Raw genomic sequence first — 22,601 nt, 5'->3', positions numbered from 1 at the left:
ATAATCTGAATAACAGAGGACATGAAGGAATGCAGTTAATAATAGGATGTGTTTGCTTAAGGATTCTTTGGCATTCCTACCACCCTTAATAATTTCTGAATTTTTGCTTTATGTCGTTCTTTTATTACGTGTTAGCATAATAGCGCTGAGTGCTTTGAATTGGACTTCTAAACCAAAATGTGTGACCTTTTGGGCTTGTGGCTAAAGCACCAGAGGAATCCACAAACACTGTAGTTGTGTGCAGATCTTTAAAGGAGCAGATTTTCTCCCTGGACTGTTCCAGAACTTCTTCCATGATAGCCAACAGATATTTAAAGTTTTGGCCCTGAATCTCTATCCTGCACTTACATATTTCTTACTGATCTAAGAGCAGGAGATTGGTCTAAGGCTTGCGCTGGGAATACTGAAGTTTTAACCCAGCATCTCCTACTTGTCCACCATGTGAGCTTGGGGAGTTACTTATCCTTTCCATGTGTAAAAAATGGTTTATAATATCTATCTTTAAGAGGCACTAGTTCTGCTAGTTCAATATGAACTGATGCTGAAATTAAAAAAAACATTTTAATTATGTAAAAGCTAAGAATAGTAATTCAGTAAAAACACCTTTTTTTGTAAAAGAACTTTTAGCCAATATATTATGTAGCAAGGAATTTTACCTTTAGAGATATTGTCTACTTAGCTGGAGCATTTGTATGGCTCTGTTACCATAGTATTAGAATAATCACAGTTTTAATGAATGTATAATCGCATAGACAGCTGTGTGATAAGGAGGTGCTATAATGTGCATTTTACAAATGAGCTGGAGGAAGGGCAGACTTTGAGAATGTCCCACACTTTTGGTGAGCACTCAAAAGCATACTTACCTTCAGTTTGGATGGGCACTGGTGTGTTGGATGTAGACCACAGCAGCCTTCATGTGGTCCTCTTCACCAAGATGTCATGCAATCCGTGTCAAACTGACATGGCAGCCTAAAATGGTTCCTAGAAAGACTTCCGCTCTGCCTTCTGCAAAAACCAAAGAAGGCAAATATGAGCATGTGGAGCTGTATCGTAGGAACCAACCATGTCTTGGCTACTCATGGTTTCAGGCAGCTCAGGTACGGAAGAGGTAGAGGCTGAGTTAGTCACTCAAGACTGAGCAGGAACACTGGTAAATCAGCAAGTAGAACCCAACTTCAGGGTTTGAATCCTAATCAATATAACAACTGCCATTCCTGTTTTTCTAGAACTGTATTTAAGGTTAGTCTTCAGTTTGATTTTGTGTATACAATAAAACAACAGGAAGCTGATACAAAAATCTTAGAAATGTTTTCTGGGAGTATTTCAGTAAACTGATAGATACAAAGCACTGTCAATACATTCAAGAAAAATGTGTCTTGGTCACAATCCTGCAGCAGGTTCCGTGTCAACACATAAGCTGTGTTCATACATAAGACAGCTCCTCCCCACCACATTATGTACATTTGTGCCTATCGATTTCTACTGTATAGTTTCAAATATTTTCCAAATGTCCAGAACAAATTGTCAGAAACAGTTACTTGATGAAGAATGCTGTATAACTAATGCCATCCTGTAATTATTAACTGCAATAAACAGAAATCTTTGTAGGCAGATAGTCCTACAAACAGTATAATTAACAAAAATGTAAACAGCATGTTTTTCTTTGTCAGAGTATCAAATATTTGAATGTACAAAAAAAAAAGGGGGGGGGAATTCCCTTATTAGCCTATCACAGTGACAATTACACCATGCTTCTTTACTGTTGGAACTGATTGTTCTTTGTGTCGTTCCCAGTCCTCGTCATCTTTGTCCGGATCAAAAGTTTCTGGATAAATGGGCAGCTTGTCTTTTGGGCACTCCTCGTAATAACTTCGAACGTATTTTCCAACAGACCATCCTTTGTATTCCTCAGGCATTTTGCATTCTAGGCCATTGTAGTGAACATTGTAGTGATGCTTCAACCAGTAGTAAAGATAATGAATGTTGTAATCACATCTCCAAGGATTCTCTCTCAGCCACAGTATTTTCAGAAAGTAAAGATCTTCCAGTACCCCATATTCAAAATTCTGCAAGGTGTTGTTTGATAGATCCAGCTCCTCTAAGTTACTGAGGCCTGAGAAAGCAGCTAGTGAATAGAAAAATAGTTATTGGTACCTTATAAAAATACGTTAGAAAAAAAGCATATCTGCAACAGGAAAAACATTTTCTTAATTATACATTTATTAAATTTTTTTTGGCTAAAGGCTACAAAAAAGACTTTTCAAACACTGAACTTTAAAGTATGGCTTGTGCCTTGAGAAGTGACAAGTTGGTATAAATATATCGACATTAGGGGAGTTGTACTGCTGGTAAAGTTATAAAACACTTAATGAGCATGCATGAGTGTAGAATAGGAACAGCGAAGGTGAATGAATGCTTGATTTGCTCATAGAAGTCTACTGTTATTGCCGTGATCCAGAAGTAGCAATATGGAAATTGATTATGTATTAGACAATGTGCAGGGCTAGTAGTTCTTGTATGTATGTATGTATGTATTTGTGTGTGTGTATAGAACCTTTAAATTAATATTTTAAAATATGGAAGATAATAAACATGGAGCTTCATAATAATGCTTCTGAGTCACATTTCAGAGAGCCATTCATACTATTTGCAAGTATACTGTTTCATTTAACAGCAGAAGTCTTAATTTGAATAAATCGACTATGTATAATGTTAAACCTCATAAGTACCATTTTACTGATATTACCACTTTCTACTGCTGTATAACTTCCAAAATGCTACTAGAGAAGGATCTTTTTGCTTCATACGTTCTCTCTCTCTCTTCTTGTGTCTGCTTTCATAATTCAAAACTGAATACACATAGATGATAAGCAAATTGCGAAGGCCACTTAAGTTCTAATAATATATAACTTAAGAACAATTTCATGTAGTGATTTTTAACCCAAAAGAGTTTAAATCCTTTTGGTTTGTCTATTACTTTATAGTCCAATATAATTTAAAAGCAGCCTCATTATCTGACAAGTTTTCTTAGATTTGGCAAAGATATTTAAAAAAATCATTCAACTATTTAGCATTTTGGGAAATGATTAGCCTTCAGTCTGCAGAATTGAATTTTTGCACTTGGTTGGTTTAGTATTAAGCAAGGGCAGCTGAAATCAGTCTCTCTTCATTGACTTCCATGATGAATACATTTCAGTGCAAAACTTTACGAATTGAGTGGTACAAAAGGTAAAATTTGCACCAACTTCTAGATTTTTAAATCCTTTTCCCCCCACATTTATATCTGATAAACATTATCAAAGTTTATAATTAATAAAACACAAATCACTTTTTGATTAATATTTAAAATTATTCTTACCAGGATCAATGTAAGCTATTCCATTACTGTTTAGGTTTAGTATCTTCAGTTCACTGACATCTTCAAACTCTTTGGCTCGTAGTTGTCTAATTTTGTTGTTGGACAAATCAAGTTTAACTATATCTGGAGGTATGTTACCTGGAACTTTCTTTAAATCTTAAAAAATGAAAAAGACATAACTTGTGTCAGCTTTAGATTATTCTTACTGCCTCGGTATCACAGTTGCATACCACAGAGTTTTGTCAGTCTAGCATTGTTTCTTGTTTTCTTTCACTTTTATCCCCACTACTAGTGTCAACATGTTTTTTCAACTTCTGAATTTCATTGCTTTGTTCACTTGTATCTTTACATTTCATGTGAAAATTGCTCTTTTCATTAGTGCTTATAGTAAAGCCTCTTTCTGTGTTTTATGTTTTTATTTTAACCAAACTGTACTATTCATTCACGTAAGCATAGGGTAGGTAGTGAAGATACTATAGTAATAAAAAGTTACGTGAAGGGCTTGATCATTTAAAGAAAAGAAACCAGAATAAGTATATAAAAAAAAGATGTGAACATCTTCCATAATCAAATTATAGTGTGCTTTCTTACGTCCTTTGTTTTGCGTTGCCAAGAGGTAAAGTGTTCTAAATTTTATCAGCAATAAAAATGCTAGTTGTTATAGTATGTATAGTAATACATATAGTTCTATAGTTACAGTTATGTAGTGTTTTAGTAATATTTAAGGCTTTATATTTGTTATGATACTTACAGTTGTTATATGTCCAGGCAGCATAGTGGCATTCTGTCTATCTACTTCTCTACTTGATCCTACTTGTATCATTGGCATTACCAAAGTAGCCAAGCACCTCTCAGTCATCTGTGTACCTATCCTTACAGTGTTCCTTGCAAAAGAGTTACAGAAAGAATAGCTTCTACTCTGTGGTTTGAATCCTCTCAGGATAATGTTAATAAACCTAATCTCCAGGATTATGTTTACTCAATGAGTGTTCTAATCCTGGGCTGTTATTACAAGAAAATGAGAGGTATCTCTTATTTGGCCGTCTTTGAATGAAAGCAAGTAGTTTCTGGATCTGTGTTGAAATTTGTGTTGTCAGTGTACTTCTGAAGTTCTGAAGATGTCTAATGTATTAAGTATTCTCGAGAGTAAAACAACATATCAGAGTCTTCCTGCCTTATATCTGATTTTGAGCAGAGCTTTGGTATTATAAATACATAAATATTATAACTACTCCAGCCTGCTCTGGTTGGAGTGCTTCCTGCTTGTGCAGATGTCAAAGGTTCAGGGCCTATTTATCACCAAATGAATGCAAATAATGCTTGAATTTAGAGACTTGGAGAGTTTGGCAGTACTAGAAAGCAGATTTTCTCAACTGCTCTTGCAAATACAAATTCTTTTGTAGAAAAGCAAACAGAAGTTACTTTTGCATCTAACTTTTGTTGCTTTTTTTGGTAAAACAATCAAGGACATCATAGGATACTTTCATTCTGAAGTACTGAAAGATCTGGCATATCACTGGTCTGATGAGATATAAAAAGTTCTTCAAAAAGGAGAACATACACATAGTTATATATATTTTTAACATGTTTCTTTCATGTGCTTTCTGACACTAACTGAAAGCTGCTGACCTGTTGTCATATCTCCTTAGAGATACATAGTACTGGTATACTGCTTGTCGCTCCATCCCCTTCATTGTAAAGGAATAATGGATTGCAGCTTTTCATGTCATCTTACTGGTTTGGCAATTGATGCACCTTTTTTCCTATTCTGAAATCTTGTCCATGTGGATTTAGAGAAATTTTTGTGTTTTCCCACAATTTTGGGTGCATTATACTTCTCTCTCTGATGAAAATTCCAATTAAATTGTGCATCTGCTGCACAGTAATCATATGCAAAGACAGTAAGTACAATGCTTTCATCAAAGATTACCATATGTTCAGAAATCCCAAATGTCCATGGGAAATCTGCATCCAGCTGTCAAGCATATGCACAATAGATCTGATACTTCCTAAAAAATATTGGACGTACTCAATGTGTCCATGTAGACAGTCAGGAAGTCCTAGAGTCATGTACTTAGTTCTTGACCTGGAGGAGGGAGTTCCTGTACCCTCTAGTACGGTCATCTAGAGACTGATGTAACTTTATTCCTTCATTATTAGTACTAAAGACTTTAAACTATTTTTTTAAAATACCGTAAAAGCCCGTGAAAGTCCCATGAAGAGCAGACCACATTGAATGTTTCTGTGAACTTGGAGAAAAAAGTAACATTTTTCTTGCAAAAGTTTTTGAGTGTATTCATGTATTCAGCTCATCTCTTTGATGCCACTAAATGGGGAGAGCTGGAAAACCAGTCTTGTCTTATATTAAGATTTATAATATATGCCTGGTTTTTGTTCAGTAGCACAGTTTAGACATAAGGTAACAATGATATTATTAAGATCCTATGAAGGATAATTAAGATCATAATCTGTAATCTAATCATTAAGATCCTATCTACAAGGAAAAGTAAGGTAGGTGAATATTAAGAAATTAAGGAACACTAGCCAGTAAAAAAGCATAAATCATTAATAAAAAAGATATAGTAGCTGCATGGTAAAACAAAGAGGAAAGTGAGCCATAGGAAGAAGAAAGGAATTTAACAGGGTGGAAAAAAGTAAAAACATGGACCATTTTTTATGACATACATAGTAGATAAACCATGAAATCAAATACTGAAGTCGTTAATTCTTTATATTTCGGTATTGTCACCTTATACTGACTTCTGAGCTTGCCTCTGGCATTAAGGTCCATGAATAAGGGCACACAGAGTCGTTACATAAATTTAAGTCACTGTTAAAGCAAATAGAAGTTTGGCAAACACATTGCAAGATACAAGTAGGCAAATCATACTGCAGTGATCTGGTATTGCAGGCAATGCTTTGCAAAAGTTGGGAAAAAATCCTCCAGTTTTGGCTACTTCTAGTAACGCTTTTTGTTTCAGATTTGTAATGTTAAGGAACAACTCTCTTCTGAGTTGTTTTGTTGTTTGCTTTGTTTCATCATGGGATAAAATATGGGAAATATAAAGCACGAATAAATGTGCACTTTTGTGTTGATATATGCCCCAGCTGGTTTACCCTTAAGGCTTAACTGTGGCTTTTAGGAGCCTGAGAAGGATTTAGGAGTGGAATGGATCCAAGTGTCTGAAAAACATTTCTTGAAGGCCCTTCAACTTTGAAACGTTTGCTGGGTGCTGGGAGGAAGAGGACAGAGGATGTGTTTCTTTGTGAACAAAAGCATACAATTTCTTCCCTGAGTAGAAGTAGTCTTGTACAGAAAATGTGAGGATGCAATGGCTCTCCTTTGCAGTCAGGTTCCTTTGGGCATTGTAAGCACAGCTGCCTGCTCCAGTCCTGCTTCACAGCTCGCTTTTGTCAGAGTTGTTTCTAGCTTTGTGTTTGTACACTGGAAAGAAGAAAAGACGCTGTGTACTTTTCTCTATCAGTACAACAATTTCAGCACAGCTGTAATTTGACTGATTAGTTTATAGTTGTAAAATTGGACTAGTGAGGTGCTGGTCCTTCCGTAACTTAAGCATGTGCTTAATTTTATTCCTGTTGATTTTTGTTGGATATCTTGTATTAGAGCACTAAAGAATATCTGTGGAATTGGGGCTGCAGAGTAGAGGTAAAAAGAATTCCTACTTGTCGCTTCTATTTATGAGAGAAACACAATTAACAGTATTAGTTAAAGTAAGTAAAGCAAGTACTGGTATGGTATTAATTTGCTGTAAAATGTGAATAAATGTAGTAAGGGAGCTAGAATATTAAAATTATTAGTTCAGTTATATGGAGAGATACAAACCTTTCCTTTTGCAATTCAGAGTTGGTACAGGAAACACATACATGTGGCACAAAGAGGGATCAAATTCTGGTTTGACAGCTTCAGGCTTCTCCTGTTTTATGTTTCGGGGGTCCTGCCTGTCCTCTTCACTACATAGTTGTTCAGCTTTTATCTGCTTTAGCTTCTGATTTTTCAGTTCTATTGGGTGCACACACTTGGCATAATTCCCCAAGTTCCTGTTTGTTGGAACCTGAAGCATTGTTACAAGAGTTTCTAGTTCACAGTTGCAATGCCAGGGATTATCATAAAGACGTAGGTAGTTTAGTCTGGGTGTATAAATAAAAATCTCCTCGGATAAACTCTTAATTTGATTATGCTGAAGTAAGAGTGTAGTAAGCATATTCAAACCAAAAAAAGCCTCGCTTTCAATTTTTGATATATCATTCTGTTGTAAATCCAGACTTTTCAGTACTTTGTACTTGGAAAACATATTATTCTTCAGTTTACGAATCCTGTTTCTTGCTAGCAGCATGTGTTTTAAATCCTCAGGCCAATCAGGTGCCACAAAAATCAATTTTCTTTCCTGACAATCTAGGTATTTCTCATGAAGATAAGTGTATATATCACATGGTAGGCCTCGGGCATTGCGCTTAACAGTGCTAGATGCTTTCCTTAAGATGTTTTCCCTTTCATTGTTTCTCAAACTCCTATTCCTCGTCTTCCTACAGTCAGATGCTTTACAAAGAAGCAGCAGTAGTATAATAGTAACTACTTGCATCCTGACATTCAGCTGGCCCCAGTTATTTTCTGTGACAGCTGGAACAGTTGAAATTTTTGGATAGCCTTAATCAGTGTTGTACAGATCTGAGGAGGCACAGCTGGGGTATGTGAGATCCCTGTGTTGGAAGAAAAGTAAAACATTAGAACAGATGAAACAGGCATTTTCATGGAGGCTTGCACATAATCTGCAGCATTCAGTCAAGTACTCAATCATCACACTACTTGGAGCTTCACAACTACTTTGAAGATTTAAAGTCCTATTTCTTTTTTTGTTGTTTTTACTCTCTCTGGTCTACCGTCTTTCATTTTAATTAAACAGGGGAAACTATGTGGACCAATTTCTAATTGATCTTTGTTAGAAAGTTCTCATGTATTCAGGAAAATGGCATCAGGCTGAATCTTCTTTGTATTTAAGTTCATTTTGGAAGACCAGCTTGAAAGAGGAGCTTGAAGCTGATATTTTCCAGCTTTTCTGGGTGTTGACCCACTGGAACACATACAGAGCCAGACCAAGGAAAGTCATCCAGTGCCTATCAAACCCCCAGCATTAGACTGCACTCAAGTGTGGACTTGTTTTCAGGTTGAGCTCCAATTTATCATAACTAGCCCTGCTACTACCAGGTGTCTCTCATGGCCCATGTCAGGTAGACAAAGTTGGCTGGACTGCTCTGAGAAGGACCCGAAAATAATCTTTTGCAAGAGCCTATGAGGCTATATGTCATTTGAGCGTAAGGCAGAATGCAAAGAGAACCTGCAGGTCCTGACCCTGGCCTGCTTCAAACCACTTCCAGGTCTGGCCACCAGAGGAGGGAGAGTACAGAGTGGTAAGCCAGGAGCTTTTGCCTTTCCAAGAAAGCCAAACACAATCATTAGGAATTATTATTAGGGGAAGAGAAGGACTGCTCCCTGCATCCACGTCTAAAATGACCTCAGTATTTTTACTAATTTTTTGGCCTATGATCTGTCCTGAATATCCCATAGTACTCCTGTGCATTGCCCTTTTCCCTCATTTTCAGTGAAGTTTGGCCACAAGGTTGCATTTCCTTAGAAACATTTTAACCCCTTCGGTTTTTGTATTTTCTAACTTTTTTCTGTCTCACAAATTTCCTGGTTTTGCTAGTCAGCACCATTCCTTCTGAAAACTTTTTTTAATTCTTCACTGTTTTTCTCTATGACTGTGGACATCTTTCTTTGCATTATGCTCAGTCCTTTTTGACCTTAGCACCTGGGAAGGTATTGAATCCCAATTTTGAGTGCAGGTCATTGCACAGATGTTCTGTTTCTAAAACACACTTGTTTTGGGCTCAAAAAACATGTTTTTATCTGGAGAAAGGGTGGCACAATAAATTAACTAATATCAGGTAAAATTCTTTTGGAAGCAAAGAAATTTTTCATTTTTAAACAAATTGGTAGATCAGTTTAAACCATATTTCACCCGTAGGGCGTTCTCGGTATTTGTGCAGTTCTTACTCATTAGACAGATGGAGCAGTCCTGTCTATGCATGCTAATACATCCCTCTAATCCATATGGCCAGTTGTTAATATTACCTTTGAAAACCCATTGATTGGTTTCTCCAGTTTGTTCCTGTAGTTGCCAGTTCTCTATCTGCATTCAGATTCTCTTAGTTCACAGTGTGAATGAGTGTTTGCCTTGGCAACTTTATCCCTTACATGAAAAATGAAATTTTATTTGTTACTTTTTGGCAGCTATATGCTAGTCAGTGTAAATTGATCACGTGTTTTAATAACTTGAATCATAACTGGGATCCTCTGTGTTGTTTCGAACTGTTCACCGTTCTGGTAATGTGATAGCTCGTTCTATCCAGGAGAGCTCGGAAATCGAAAAAGAACGTGGGGGAGGAAAGGTAATAAATAATTATGGAAATATTATTTCCCCTTCCTTCCCATCTCCTGGGTCTGAACTGGAATTTTTTACTAGTATTACATTCTGTCTGCTAACTAAACTATACTCATCTATAATACCAAAATGAGCAACTGCTTTCAGTAGCATGTACAGGTTCACATGTAAAATTATAACTGTGTCTCATTTTGCACTAGGGCAAAAAAACTGTAAAAGAAGTATGTCATTTCTGTGGCTTGGCAGCCTTAAGGATGATTTTAATTAGTTAGGTTCTTCTGAGTTGTGCAATCCCTCTCAGTATTGTCCTGCTCTTCAAAAAGGCACTGAGTTAGACAGTATTCCCACAGCATTCTCCTGGAGAAGCTGGCTGCTCACAGCTTGGATAAGTGCACTCTGCACTGGCTTAAAAACTGGCTGGACGGCCGAGCCCAGAGAGTGGTGGTGAATGCAGTCAAATCCAGTTGGTGGCCGGTCACAAGTGGTGTTCCCCAGGGCTCAGTATTGGGGCTGGTCCTGTTCAATATCTTTATCAATGGTCTGAATGAGGGGATCGAGTGCACCCTCAGTAAGTTTGCAAATGACACCAAGTTGGGTGGAAATGTTGATCTGCTGGAGGGCAGGAAGGCCCTACAGAGGGACCTGGACAGGCTGGATCGATGGGCCGGGGCCAACTGTATGACGTTCAAGAAGGCTCAGTGCCGGGTCCTGCACTTGGGTCACAACAACCCCACACAACGCTACAGGCTGGGGGAGGAGTGGCTGGAGAGCTGCCTGGCAGAAAAGGACCTGGGGGTGTTGGTTGACAGCCACCTGAACATGAGCCAGCGGTGTGCTCAGGTGGCCAAGAAGGCCAATGGCATCCTGGCCTGTATCAAGAATAGTGTGGCCAGCAGGACCAGGGAGGTGATAGTGCCCCTGTACTTGGCACTGGTGAGGCCGCACCTCGAATCCTGTGTTCAGTTTTGGGCCCCTCACTACAAGAAGGACATTGAGGTGCTGGAGCGTGTCCAAAGAAGGGCAACGAAGTTGGTGAAGGGTCTAGAGCACAAGTCTTACAAGGAGCGGCTGTGGGAACTGGGGTTGTTTAGTCTGGAGAAGAGGAGGCTGAGGGGAGACCTTATTGCTCTCTCCAACTACCTGAAAGGAGGTTGTTGCGAGGTGGGGGTCGGTCTCTTCTCCCAAGTGACAAGGGATAGGACGAGAGGAAATGGCCTCAAGCTGCGCCAGGGGAGGTTTAGGTTGGATATTAGGAAAAACTTCTTCACTGAAAGGGTAGTCAAGCACTGGAGCAGGCTGCCCAGGGAAGTGGTTGAGTCCCCATCCCTGGAGGTATTTAAAAGACTGGTAGGTGTGGTGCTCGAGGACATGGTTTAGTGGTGGACTTGGCAGTGCTAGGTTAACAGTTGGACTCTATGATCTTAAGGGTCTTTTCCAACCTTAATGATTCAATGATTGTATTACAGGGTATCAGTGAAGTCACAGTCCCCATAGAAAAGAATATACAGATTGATTGTTGTACTAATGCCTGATTGCAATTGAAAACATGTATTTGGCTTATCATGTGAAAATGTGTTTTTAAAGATTTTTTAAATTTTTTTTTAACTCCATAAACTTTTCATACTGCTTTTTCCATATTAGGTATTTGTGTCAGGCCTATTTTTTTCATTTCAGTTTAGACAGATCAGTTATTTTTGAAGATTAGATTAAGGCAAAAAGTATTACTATGTTTAATAGGAGTTTTTGCATCTTGAAGGATAGACTCAAAATTTGGCAGAAGAGTGGCTGAAGTGTGTAACTGTTGTTTCTAGTGTCAGACATCTATCTTTCATTATTTTGTTAGAATAGCAACAATCTCTGCAAAATAGGAGTTTCTAAAAATAATAGATTATATGCACACAGAAAAGACTGTCTCAGGCAGCTAAATTCTCTGAAATTCCATACCTGCAGAAGATAAGCAGGGCTTTTCCTACAATTGCTCTGATTGCTGTACCTCTACTTTCAGAAGGAAAAAATTGTTCATGTATATAATTAGATACTGGTGTCATAATATATGGGTAGAAGGGACAGATAAACCTATGTGGAAAACTCAATTCCGGCATTTCCTAACACCAAATTGCTTAATTGGGTAGCTTTCTGGTCCTTTGGTAGCGTAAGACAGAAAACAGCTTGGTTCCTAAGCCAGCCATTAGTTGTTGGAGTGTAAGAAGAGACATTTCCTCAGGACAGCTTACTCCAACTTTGTGTTCTGCTTTTGTTTTTTTGTGCTTTCTTCTGAGTAATCTGCTGTGGCCGTGGTTTCTAGGAGGATATTGGCCTAGATGGACTGCATCTGTAATAGGAATTCTTATCTTTGTGTCGTACACTTAGAATTTGAACTGTTCACCTTTAATATGACTTTTTTTCATTTTTAGGTGAATGTAAGAATTTGCAAGACTTAAATCTCGCTGAATGCCAGGGATTAAATGTAAGTACTACAGACTTTTTCCACAAACTCTAATTTATACTGAGAAGGAAGATTTTTTAAAGTGCTGTGGTTATTTGGGTACACAAATCTTCCTGATAAAAAGTAAAGACTCGTATTCTAAAGTACTTTGAAAATGGAGTTTAGTAGGATTCAGAGATCATTGGTGAAGTTCTCATTTGTTCTCTACAGTGCCAGGGCAAAGCGATATATTCAATCTCAATTAATTTTAATAAACAGGCTTCAAAACTTCGCCAGTTGGGGGGAGGATTTTTTTGTTATTTTAAGTTTGGAGTTGTCAACAACGATACATTTTAATCCTGTATTTTTCCAAGTTCCTTTATTTCTTCATTCAGTAGTACATTTGGGCTCTAAAAATGTCTCACTAAATTTCTAGATATTTGTGAGAGCCTTTATTTGAAAGCTGTCTAAGTATTCAGTCACCATTATATATTTGTCCATTCTTTTTCCTTTAACATTTTCAGTTTTATCTTGCTTCCATTAATTCTCTTTAATGTTTTTTCGTTGCTCTTATGCGATGTAAAACCAATGTTTGACTCTGCTTTAATTAATAATTTCTTACAAACGACACTGATATGTGCAAATTTTTCTAATAATAAATCAATCTAAAAATAAAATCATTATTTCTTTTAGAAATTATGGTTCTTAATAGGTTCATATAATGTGTACATCTATTTATAGGCTATTTATAGTGCTAAATATAGAAACAAATAATTTGGTATAGTTTAGTTGTCTTTGGAGTGAAGTGTACATCCAAAGGCCTAGCCCAGAAACATGCCAATACTTACACACAAGGTTTTAAAAATTACCGTGGATAAGCTACAGCTTATGAGCTTCATACAAAAATGGCATATGGTGGTCGAGTTAGAGAGGCAAGAGCTGCAGAAGAATCATGAGGTTCTTATTTATAATACTCTGTTTTGGTTCTGCTTTACATGTATCTTCATGTCTGTCCTATGTTGATGTTAGCTTTATTGCCAAATATCTTGTTCACACCATTTTCACAGATTTTATAATTTTCTTTGCTATACCAGCTACAAGGAAGGGATAAAGATATATTATGAACTTCTTTGCGTAACACTGTAGAAGCATCTTGCTACATTACATAATACTTGCTATATGATATTATAATTACAGCATAATATTTAGAGGTTGTATGCTTCTGAAGGATCGTGTTGATTGCAGGTTCCTGTATGAAGGCAATAAGTTAAAGAGGGCCAGGGTTTGCCAAATTGTAAAGACTCAAACACTGTTTCATAACTGTCCGTTCTGTTTGGTTGTTAGCATGCTGGCTAATACACATTTGATGCGTACCAGCAAGCACATTCCTAGGTGATGGCAGGGCCTGGTTCATGAGATAGCAGGGACTTGCTGATTACACTCTTGCCCATATAGCCTAGTATGCAGTTGGCCACCTTTTTCAGAAGGGCGCACTGTTGACATACATTGAAATTGTTACTGACCAGGATTCTCAGGTCAGTGTGTTTGATAGCTGCTTTCTGTCCAGTGTCTAGACTGTAATGATGCATTGGGTTATTCCATTCCAGATGCAGGACTCTACATTTGCCTTTGTTGAACTTCATGAGGTTTCTGTCAGCCCATTTTTCCAGACTGAATCTCTCTGAATAGCAGTTCTAGCCTCCAGTGTATTGACACTCCCTCCAGTTCAGAATAATTTGTGAATTTGCTGAGAAGGTACTCGGTTCCTGTCATCCAAACCATTTATAAAGACATTTAACAGTACTGGCCCCCATATTGACCCTTGAGGGATGCCAGTTGCCACAAGCCACCAATGGGACTTAGCACCATTGGTGACAACCCTTTGGCCTGGCAGTCTGCACAAATTTTCACTCACCTTGAAGTCCACTTATCCAGCCTTTATTTTACCAATTTGGCTATAAAGGATTCTGTGGCCTGTGTTGAAGGCCTTGCTGAAGTCAAGATACACAACAGCTGCTTTTCTCCCCTTATCCATAGATCCAGTAATTTCGTCATAGAAAACTATCGCCTTACTGAGGAATGCTTTGCCTTTGGTAAATCCACACTGGCTGTTCACTATCACTTTTTCATCCTTCATGTGCTTGGACAGGGCTTCAAGGAGGATTTGCTACATAACCTTCCTAGGGACTTGGGTGAGGCTGACTGGCCTGTAGTTTCCTGGATTCTCCTTCTTCCATTTCCTGAAAATGGACATGACATTTCCTATCTTCCAGTCATCAGGAATCTCCTCTGATTGCCATGACCTTTCAAAAATGAGTGAGGCTTTTCTGTGATAGGAGCCAGCTTTCTTAGTACTCTTGGATGCATCCTGTCTCATCGTATTTCCTTAGGTGCTCCCTGACATTATCTTCTTCTACCATAGGTATTGCTTCATTCCCACAGACTCAGCTAGTAGGCTCCTGCGAGGCACCTGGGAAGCCTTAAGACAAGCCTTAGCAGTAAAAACTGAGGCAAAAAAGTCATTGAGTACCTTGGCCTTGAAGATCAACCAGCTCTCCTGGGCCCCTTTGCCCTCCAGGGCTGTCTACCATGAGATCCTGTTAAGCAGATCCCTAAACAAGCAAAAATCTGCTCTCAAGTTCAGGCTTTTTCTTTACAACTTGTCCAATTTTCTTCTCTCAGGATTTTAAACTCCTCATTTTCATGGTTGCAGTAACCAAAGCCACTCTAGTTCTTCACATCCTTGACCAGTTTTTCCTTGTTCGTGAAACAAGTCCAGAAGAACATGTTCCCTAGACCACTCGTCAGTCACCTGGATCAAGAAATTGTCTTCAACACACTCTAAAAGTCTTCTGGATTGTTTGCCCAGCCATATCGTTCTTCCAGCAGATATCAGAGTGGTTAAATTCTCTCATGAGTAACCAGGATAGGCAATTGTAAGGCTTCCTTCAGCAGCCCAAACAAGGTTTCATCTACCTTCTTTTCTTGATCAAGCAGTCTGTAGCAGATACCTACCACAATGTAATCCTCATAGGTCTAGTCTCTAATCCTTACAAATAAGCTCTCGACTGACTTGTCACCCATTCCAATGAGAAGCTCCATGCATTTAGGTATAACTTTGCATAGAGTGCAATCTGTCTTCACCTTCCTGGGCTGTCATTCCTAAATATTCTGTAACCATTCATTGAAGCCCTCCAGTTGTGTGTGCTACCCCTTTGCATCTCCGAAATCCCAATGAAACCATAGCTCTGCACCTGTGCGTGGACTTTGATCCCTACTGGTTGATTCCCATGCTACAAGTGTTTGCGTTCAGACACTTGAGATGGACCCCTGGTTGTGCTGCTTTCATGTGGAAGGTTTCAGAGTTTTCCTCATCATGCTGTCCCCCCAGTGCTTTCTCACCATTCCCTATGCCTTCAGTTCTCTTCATGTTACGGCTATCTTTTGTCAACATACGTATTTTTACTGATATCACCTTTCTCAAATCCTTTGTTGCAGGAATATATTTCAAAAGCACAAACTGTCCTCTTTAAAGTTGATTGGCATTGAATTTCTAGCTATCTTGATGGTCATTCTTCATACTAGGAGATTTTTTCCCGTTATATTCTAACGGAATGATATATAGAACAATGTAGGTAGTACCACTTTTGCAGGTCAATAAAACATGGAAGCCTTATAATTACTCAAATCTAATGTTCCACCTAGAGGGCAGAACTAAACAGGAAGCATTTTGTAAATGATATTACTGGTTAGAGATGTGTACCAGAGTTTATGGAGAAAATTCAGCAGTGGTCTTAGATAGCAGGATTGGCTAACAAGAATCTTGGCTTAGCAAAATATGTAAACATGTGCTAACCTTCAATCATGAGAAAAGTCCCCTGTGCTCTGTAGGACTGTGTAGTGTATAACGTTTCCTTGAATTGGAATGTTAAAATTACCATACTTCAAGCGAGTAACAGTAGCATCATGTGTCTCTCAGTATTCAACTTTGAGGCTTCCAAAGAAACTGGCTTTGATGTGTAAAAATTAGTATGATGATTTAAAGATATTTATTCATGTTTTTTCTCCCCCGTTACTCTGTATAAAAATGTAAGATAAATTAATACAAATATAATTTTATTGTCTTCTGGAATTTTTTTTGTTTATTATTCAGGATGAATCAATGAGACTCATATCACAAGGTTGCAGAGCTCTTCTGTATTTAAACCTGTCGTATACAGATATTACTAATGGAACACTACGACTATTGTCAAGGTAAAATTAAACAGAAATACAAAAGTGTGTTTGTTTTAATCTTGCAGGAAACCTAGAGGCATATGTAGTAGAAATACTCCTTTTGAGTGATTTACAGGATTCTGTCTGCTATACAAAATGAAAAAAATGTATCGAGTTTTACAGAAACTTAAAAGAACATGCTAGCCAAAAATTTCCTGGGCATGTCCAGTTACTTGTGGTGATGCAAGAAGTTTGCAAGTTAGATACATTCTTAAAAATTTATTTTTGCAAGAGAGGATTGTGGATAAGTGTATTGTGTGAGCCAAGTCCTTGTGTGACAACTGCAAAAGAAAGAGTTATTCCAAACTCTTATTTGGAAGATCAGTGAGCTGAAGGCAGAGAATTTACATTCTTACAGAGGTCTGACGTTCCTGTTTTAGATGTATCCCTCTGTGAGACTCAAAGTTTGCCTGGTAAGTAGAACTGCTCCATTAAAAGCTGCCGTAAGGGAAAAGAGGCATGCTGGTCCAAGATAGCACCCATCACAAAGATAGATAGATAGATAGATAGATATATGAAGATAGCTGCACATTGTTTCTCTTTCCCATGAGGAAAACTAATGTATTCTTTTCAACAGCAGCCCCATGAAGTCCAGAAACATGTTTTTCTTTGGCATTTGCATAATACATTTTGACTTTTGTTTTTCTTAGTCTATAATGCCATATCCTCATATTACTAACATTTGTTTTGGCAAAGTTTTCCATTTAGTGCCTCCAATCTTACCACTCATCTCTTCATCAGTGTTATTCTTATAATAATCTGTGTTTTCTCCATGTTGGCTGATATTTTGTCTTTTTAAATTTCCATATATTTATGTTGAAGTTTGGAACAGTTGTTCTATAGGTAATCTCAGCGTATGTTATTCTGGTTACTTGAATATCCTGTTGCCACCAAAAGGCAGAATCATTCATTTCTTTTGATGTGTAAATAGCACTTACCCAAGAAAGAATTCTCCTGAGTAGGTGAAGCTTTCGGTGCAGTAAAATGTTTAAAACAAAAAGACAAATTCTCCACTGACAAAATATATGTTGCAGTTAACTTGTACCTCACTAATAAGACGTTTTCCCAGTCACACATGATGCTTCTGATTTAAAACCATAAGATACCACTGTTTTTATTGACACTTTTTGGGCAAATCACAGAGCTCATTGTTTCTGAGATTACGGGGATGTACAAAAAGTTGCTATCCTATGAAGATTTTGATTGCACACAAATTTTGTAAACATTTCACATGCCATGTCAAATGCATTGGCTCACCACAGGCCCTATGTAATAAGGTAACTAATATAAAGTTCTTAGAGGTGGCAGTATTGCATTTCATAATACTGCACGCAAAGTTTGCTGTTGTATAGCAGATGTCTGTTATCGGAACAAGGAACAAGTGTAGTGTAGGCTGAGTGTGCTCAAAGCTGTTTGGTCATTTTTCATTCTCTCCTACTGTTGCATACAAGCTTTTTAACCTCTGTATTACACAACACAGATTATCAGCTACAATTTCCCTCTGAAAAGTTCTGTTGCATATGGTAGACATGAATATCATCTATGAGGAATAAATGTCAGAAGGTAATTTTTTCAGATTGCTTTAAAACAATGATCCTGAGATTGCTGATGCCAAAATTAGTTGAAAAACCAGTATGACATAATTCCTGCAGAATTTAGCTGTAACACAAACAAGGATTTTTAGTAGTCTGTGTGCTCAAGGTTAAGTTTTAAGAAAGCTGTCACTTTAAAAATGGCAGAAGAAGGCATGTGTTAAAATTCCCAGATCATAAAAATGGGTCATATGACCTGTACAGAAAATCAGCGTCTCTTCAAGAGTATTGGAAGGTTTTGATCACAGTCTTCAAAATGCAGTAAGAAAGGCTTCCCTGTGTCTTAAGTTGTGCAACTTTGTAGCAACATGTACTTTAAAAAGACTCAAAACTGCCAGAGTATAAAAAACAGTTTCTTAATTTATTATCTATTTTGTCAGATAAATTTGGAAGTGTACTCTCTCTGAGTTTGATTTTCCTCACTCATTTCTGTGGAATATGTCACTAAAGTGCAAAAGGGCTTATGCTTCTACAAAGAAAGATACTTATATTTCTGTATTTAATACGAATGAAATGTTTCCATTGAAAAAAATGCACCACAAACACATGTCCTTATATTCTAATATCTGGTTCTGATGCACATTGTCTGTCCTTTTTTTTTTTCCATGAAATATAATCTTATATTTAATTTCTAAATATTTTTGTGTTATCCTTTTTTTACGATAACATTCTTTTCCAGCTTCCTCTCTCTTTTTTTTTTTGTGTTCAGTTCAAGTTAGCATGTTTCCCCGCTCTATACTGAAAGTATAAAGTCAATTCCAAAAATGTATGCCACTCCTTAAGTACTCAGCTCCTCAGTGGGTGTTCCCATCTTCAAAATGTCTATTTTTGCTGACTTGCAGAACTGCGTGACTAGATCCCTACAACTAAAAGTCCAGCAGAGCAGTAGGTCATAATTGTAGGTTTTGATTTTCTGTATGCTTTCATTTGTGGTGCTTGTGGCAATTGTTATTTATACCAGTTAGAAATGTACTTCAGTAAAATGAATAGTTTTCAGTGTGTTATAAACCAAAGCTGCAGATGGAGACTTAAGTATATTCAGAGTATAGATTCTTGCTTTTACAGAGTGCTGTTGATTAACATTTTCCATTTATACAGTTTGCTTTCTTTTAACTGAAGTTTAGAATACAGAAATGTTTTCCAAAAGAAATGATCAAAACCTAACATTGGATGATTCACTTTTGGATAATTCCCCTTTGTATCTCTTTCAATATTTCAGATTCTTTTAATAGTAGTCTTCTAAATAATTATATGACCAGAGAATATCTAACTGTACATTTATGCTTTTAACGTCCTTTGATAGACTTCTGGTTTTCATTTCCAGCAGGCACTGCTTGTAAAATCAATGGCAAAGACAGTCCAGCAAACTTATGCTGAAAAGTCTATTAGCTTTCAAAGTATGCACACAAAAATCCCAGTTAATTACAAAAGTATGCTTTTGCAGTTATTTGAGATAGCTTTAAAATGATACTGTTTTCATATGGTGAAATATGTTGTATGATAGTGCTATTCCCCAGCAATTTGCAATACAAGGAGGAGAGGAAAAAGTGCAGCAGAAGAAAGGGACTTTCAAACTTCAGCAAGGAGATAATTCTATTTCATATCTAACATCTTTTCTTTACAGTAATTTTCAGAATACTTTAACTATGGTATTTTATATTCTTCTGATTCTGTAACATACCCTTGTAATAATTTGCTCTCTGTTTTGTTTTGTTGCAAAGCAGCTTCCCCAATTTACAGCATCTGAGTTTAGCTCACTGCAGAAAATTCACAGACAAAGGTTTACTGTACCTGGGCTCTGGAAAAGGCTGTCACAAGCTCATCTATTTGGACCTTTCAGGTTGCATTCAGGTTTGTAGTTCACGTCTGTCTTTCATTCTGTGAAGAAGAGAATCCTTTATATGACTGGCTGCATCCTGCATTCATGGTATACTGAAGTAGAACAAGCACTGCAGCAGACTTCCAGGGTTTTGAATTACATGACTACAGCTGTTTAAATTTTACTAAGGAATAATAGCACTATAGGTTTGGATCACTTCCAACAAACTGTCAGATCTATAAACAGCTAGTACTTACTGCATAATGAGAACAAGGCTTGCTTTTTGTAGCCATAAATAGACTAATTTTATGTCATGATTAGTTAGGATTTTAAATCAGGAGCTTTGCAAATGCAGTTTTTACTAAGATATAAAAAAAAATAAAAGCTACTCTGCACTGGAAAAATAAGAATTTACACTTGATTTCCTGAGAAGGAAATTAATTTAAAAGTGAACTTTTGTTACTATTTTATATTAGTCTACTATATAAATTGAAGTAGTATTTATAACTACAATCTAAAAATAGTTAATGTTTTGGATTATTTTAGTCCCCTACTAAACTTCTAAAAAAAGCCAACATTTTAGAACCTGGTACTATTTTAGAAACTTTCAAATATATACTGTATATTGAAACATAGTTCAAAAGCAGTATGAAATGCCAAACTGTAAGGCAATAAGTCTGCCAAGGTTTTAATAAAGACTCCCACATATATTTCTGTATAGACTGAGCAGATTCTCCAAATTACAAAATACATGTGAAATAATAAAGAGATGGCGTCTGAGGAATATAACAGTTTAACTTTCCATCTAACAAAACCTTTTCAGAACCAAGGATGAAGGCAGATAGGGCAACAGTCTTGTTCTGACTGCTCTTTACTGTGTGTCAGTTTCTTGTTCCTGAGAATCATGCTGAGACTATTGTGCGGTGACAGTGTGAAATTTGAAATGAGGGCTGAGGTTAGAGGAAAGTTAAGAACTACCTACCTCTGAGTTACTTTTCCAAAATGCCAGTAATTGGTTATTTTTTCCAAAAGCAACGTTCCTGCTTGTTCAGAAGTGTAATCATGAGCTGTAAGGATCTCCCTCTAGAAAGCATGATCTAATAGTAGTCAGAGAAAAGTGATCACCATCGAACTGGGAAAACCACAATCCTCCCCTTTCCAGTGGAAATCGGGTTTGCTCACCAGTGTCTTTGAGAGCTCTGAAAGGGATTCCACAGCTTCCTCCATTTTGGGTTTCCCCACGATTCTGGAACAGTGCTTAATGATTATGACTGAGTACTTAAGTAAACAGTTAAAACCAAAAAGAGCATCAAATTGCATCACTGTTGCAGAAAGCATTTTAATAAGATGGAATTCTTTGGTTTTCCCCCTCATTGGATGAACTAACCCAGAGGGAACTTCTGTAAGGCTAATGTTTCAGAATTAGTTAGAAAAATGTAGTGAAGCTATAGTATAAACTTTTACATTAGTCTAAAAAGTGTTCTATAGAACAGAATATATATTCTATAGAATATATATTTTTCCTGTTTTTTCATGTTTCTGGCTTTTTCCTTCATTTTAACATTACAGTTCTTTTTATACGAGTTCTTATATTACCATTACTACTGTAGGATTTGAACGTCTATGTGGAAAGCCCATCTGTAAAGTGTGTGAATTTGCTAATAATTTTGTGAGTGGCAACTTAAGGACCAGGGCATTTAAATAGCTTGTTAAAACATAGTTAGGCAGAAAACTGGGAATTAAGCACACATTTTCTAGTCATAAAACAAGGCAGTCTTTCCTTTGACTATTATGTTAATACATGGTAATAATACTGGATGAATTGTAGGTATGGGTCTTTTGCATAAAATCTCAGTAATTAAGGTTGTATCTTTATGACACGGGTGGTAAGTATTTTCATTAATGAGTTTCAAGATATTTTCATAAAAATGTAGAGATTCTCTTGTGTCCTGCTCAAAAGGTGTCCTATTACACCATTGATAGTCTCAGAGAATTACCGAGAAAGCATAAGATTTCTTTGTCCTGCTTCTGAAGCTGAACAGTATAGGTGGAAAAAATTCTGCTATTAGACATAAAACTGAAAAGACAGAAGGGTATAAAGCAGTTGCATGCCATTTACTGACATATTAGATTGAGATTATACAACTAGAACAGTTTGGTGAGAGATATTTTCAGTTAAATTAGAAACATGGAGATTTTCAAAGAATTTGACTTTATTTTTGGTGCCAACATCTGGCTGATTTTCAGACTGCAACTATTCTGGCCCAAAATGTGTTAGAGCGGTCTATCAGTTGCTGTAGTTTACAACAGCTGGATAAGAGATCACAAGCCACTGGGAAAAATAAATTTGACCCTTTCATTTCTTGATATTCTGCAGTGTTTGTGGGGATGTCAGAGAAGCTATTGGCAAATGTGTAGGCTTCACCAGTTTTCACCATCTGAGTGCCTTCTGCTCTGGCTTCATTGGGAGAATTCTCATTTTGGCAGCTATTGTCAAATTCTTGCTTCTTCAGACGTATCAAGCAGCAAAAAGAGGCCATCACTTGGGGAGAAGAGCTGAGCCATGTATCTTATTGTTTACGTTTCCTGAGTACAAACTCGTGTAACTGAAAAATACTTTATTAATGCATTATTCTGTATTTGTAGAAATATGCTAATTCAGGAGTATATT

At 37.1% G+C, this 22,601-nt stretch overlaps 2 protein-coding genes across 8 annotated transcripts in view; one reads left to right on the top strand and one right to left on the bottom strand.

The window, feature by feature from the left end:
- Positions 1-22,601, top strand: part of FBXL13 (F-box and leucine rich repeat protein 13) — a 93,764-nt gene that overhangs the window by 34,300 nt on the left and 36,863 nt on the right. For 4 of the 5 annotated variants that reach the window (XM_087767569.1, XM_087767570.1, XM_087767567.1 and 1 more), the window contains exons 10-12: positions 12,234-12,286; positions 16,398-16,498; positions 19,833-19,962. In XM_087767569.1, coding sequence (XP_087623695.1) covers positions 12,234-12,286; positions 16,398-16,498; positions 19,833-19,962 — 284 coding nt within the window. The remainder of the gene's footprint in view (positions 1-12,233; positions 12,287-16,397; positions 16,499-19,832; positions 19,963-22,601) is intronic. The other variant, XM_087767568.1, reaches the window with a different exon arrangement.
- Positions 1,287-21,145, bottom strand: LRRC17 (leucine rich repeat containing 17). 3 transcript variants are annotated; one of them, XM_009462899.2, is made up of 5 exons: positions 21,113-21,145; positions 19,903-19,989; positions 7,203-8,077; positions 3,359-3,514; positions 1,287-2,125 (listed from the first exon to the last, which is right to left on the bottom strand). In XM_009462899.2, exons 3-5 carry the CDS (start codon positions 7,957-7,959, stop codon positions 1,722-1,724), a joined length of 1,317 nt encoding a protein of 438 aa, XP_009461174.1. In that variant the 5' UTR covers positions 7,960-8,077; positions 19,903-19,989; positions 21,113-21,145; the 3' UTR covers positions 1,287-1,721. The 3 variants fall into 3 exon arrangements, with proteins under 3 accessions (XP_009461174.1, XP_087623705.1, XP_009461173.1); XM_087767579.1 differs by lacking the exon at positions 21,113-21,145 and adding an exon at positions 20,913-21,021; XM_009462898.2 differs by lacking the exon at positions 21,113-21,145 and having other exon boundaries at positions 19,903-20,038.

The sequence above is a fragment of the Nipponia nippon genome, unplaced genomic scaffold, assembly GCF_047370975.1.
Source record: "Nipponia nippon isolate SJK-2023a ecotype South Korea unplaced genomic scaffold, ASM4737097v1 scaffold_3, whole genome shotgun sequence".
Lineage (NCBI taxonomy): Eukaryota > Metazoa > Chordata > Aves > Pelecaniformes > Threskiornithidae > Nipponia > Nipponia nippon.
This window is presented reverse-complemented; position numbering and strand designations above follow the sequence as displayed.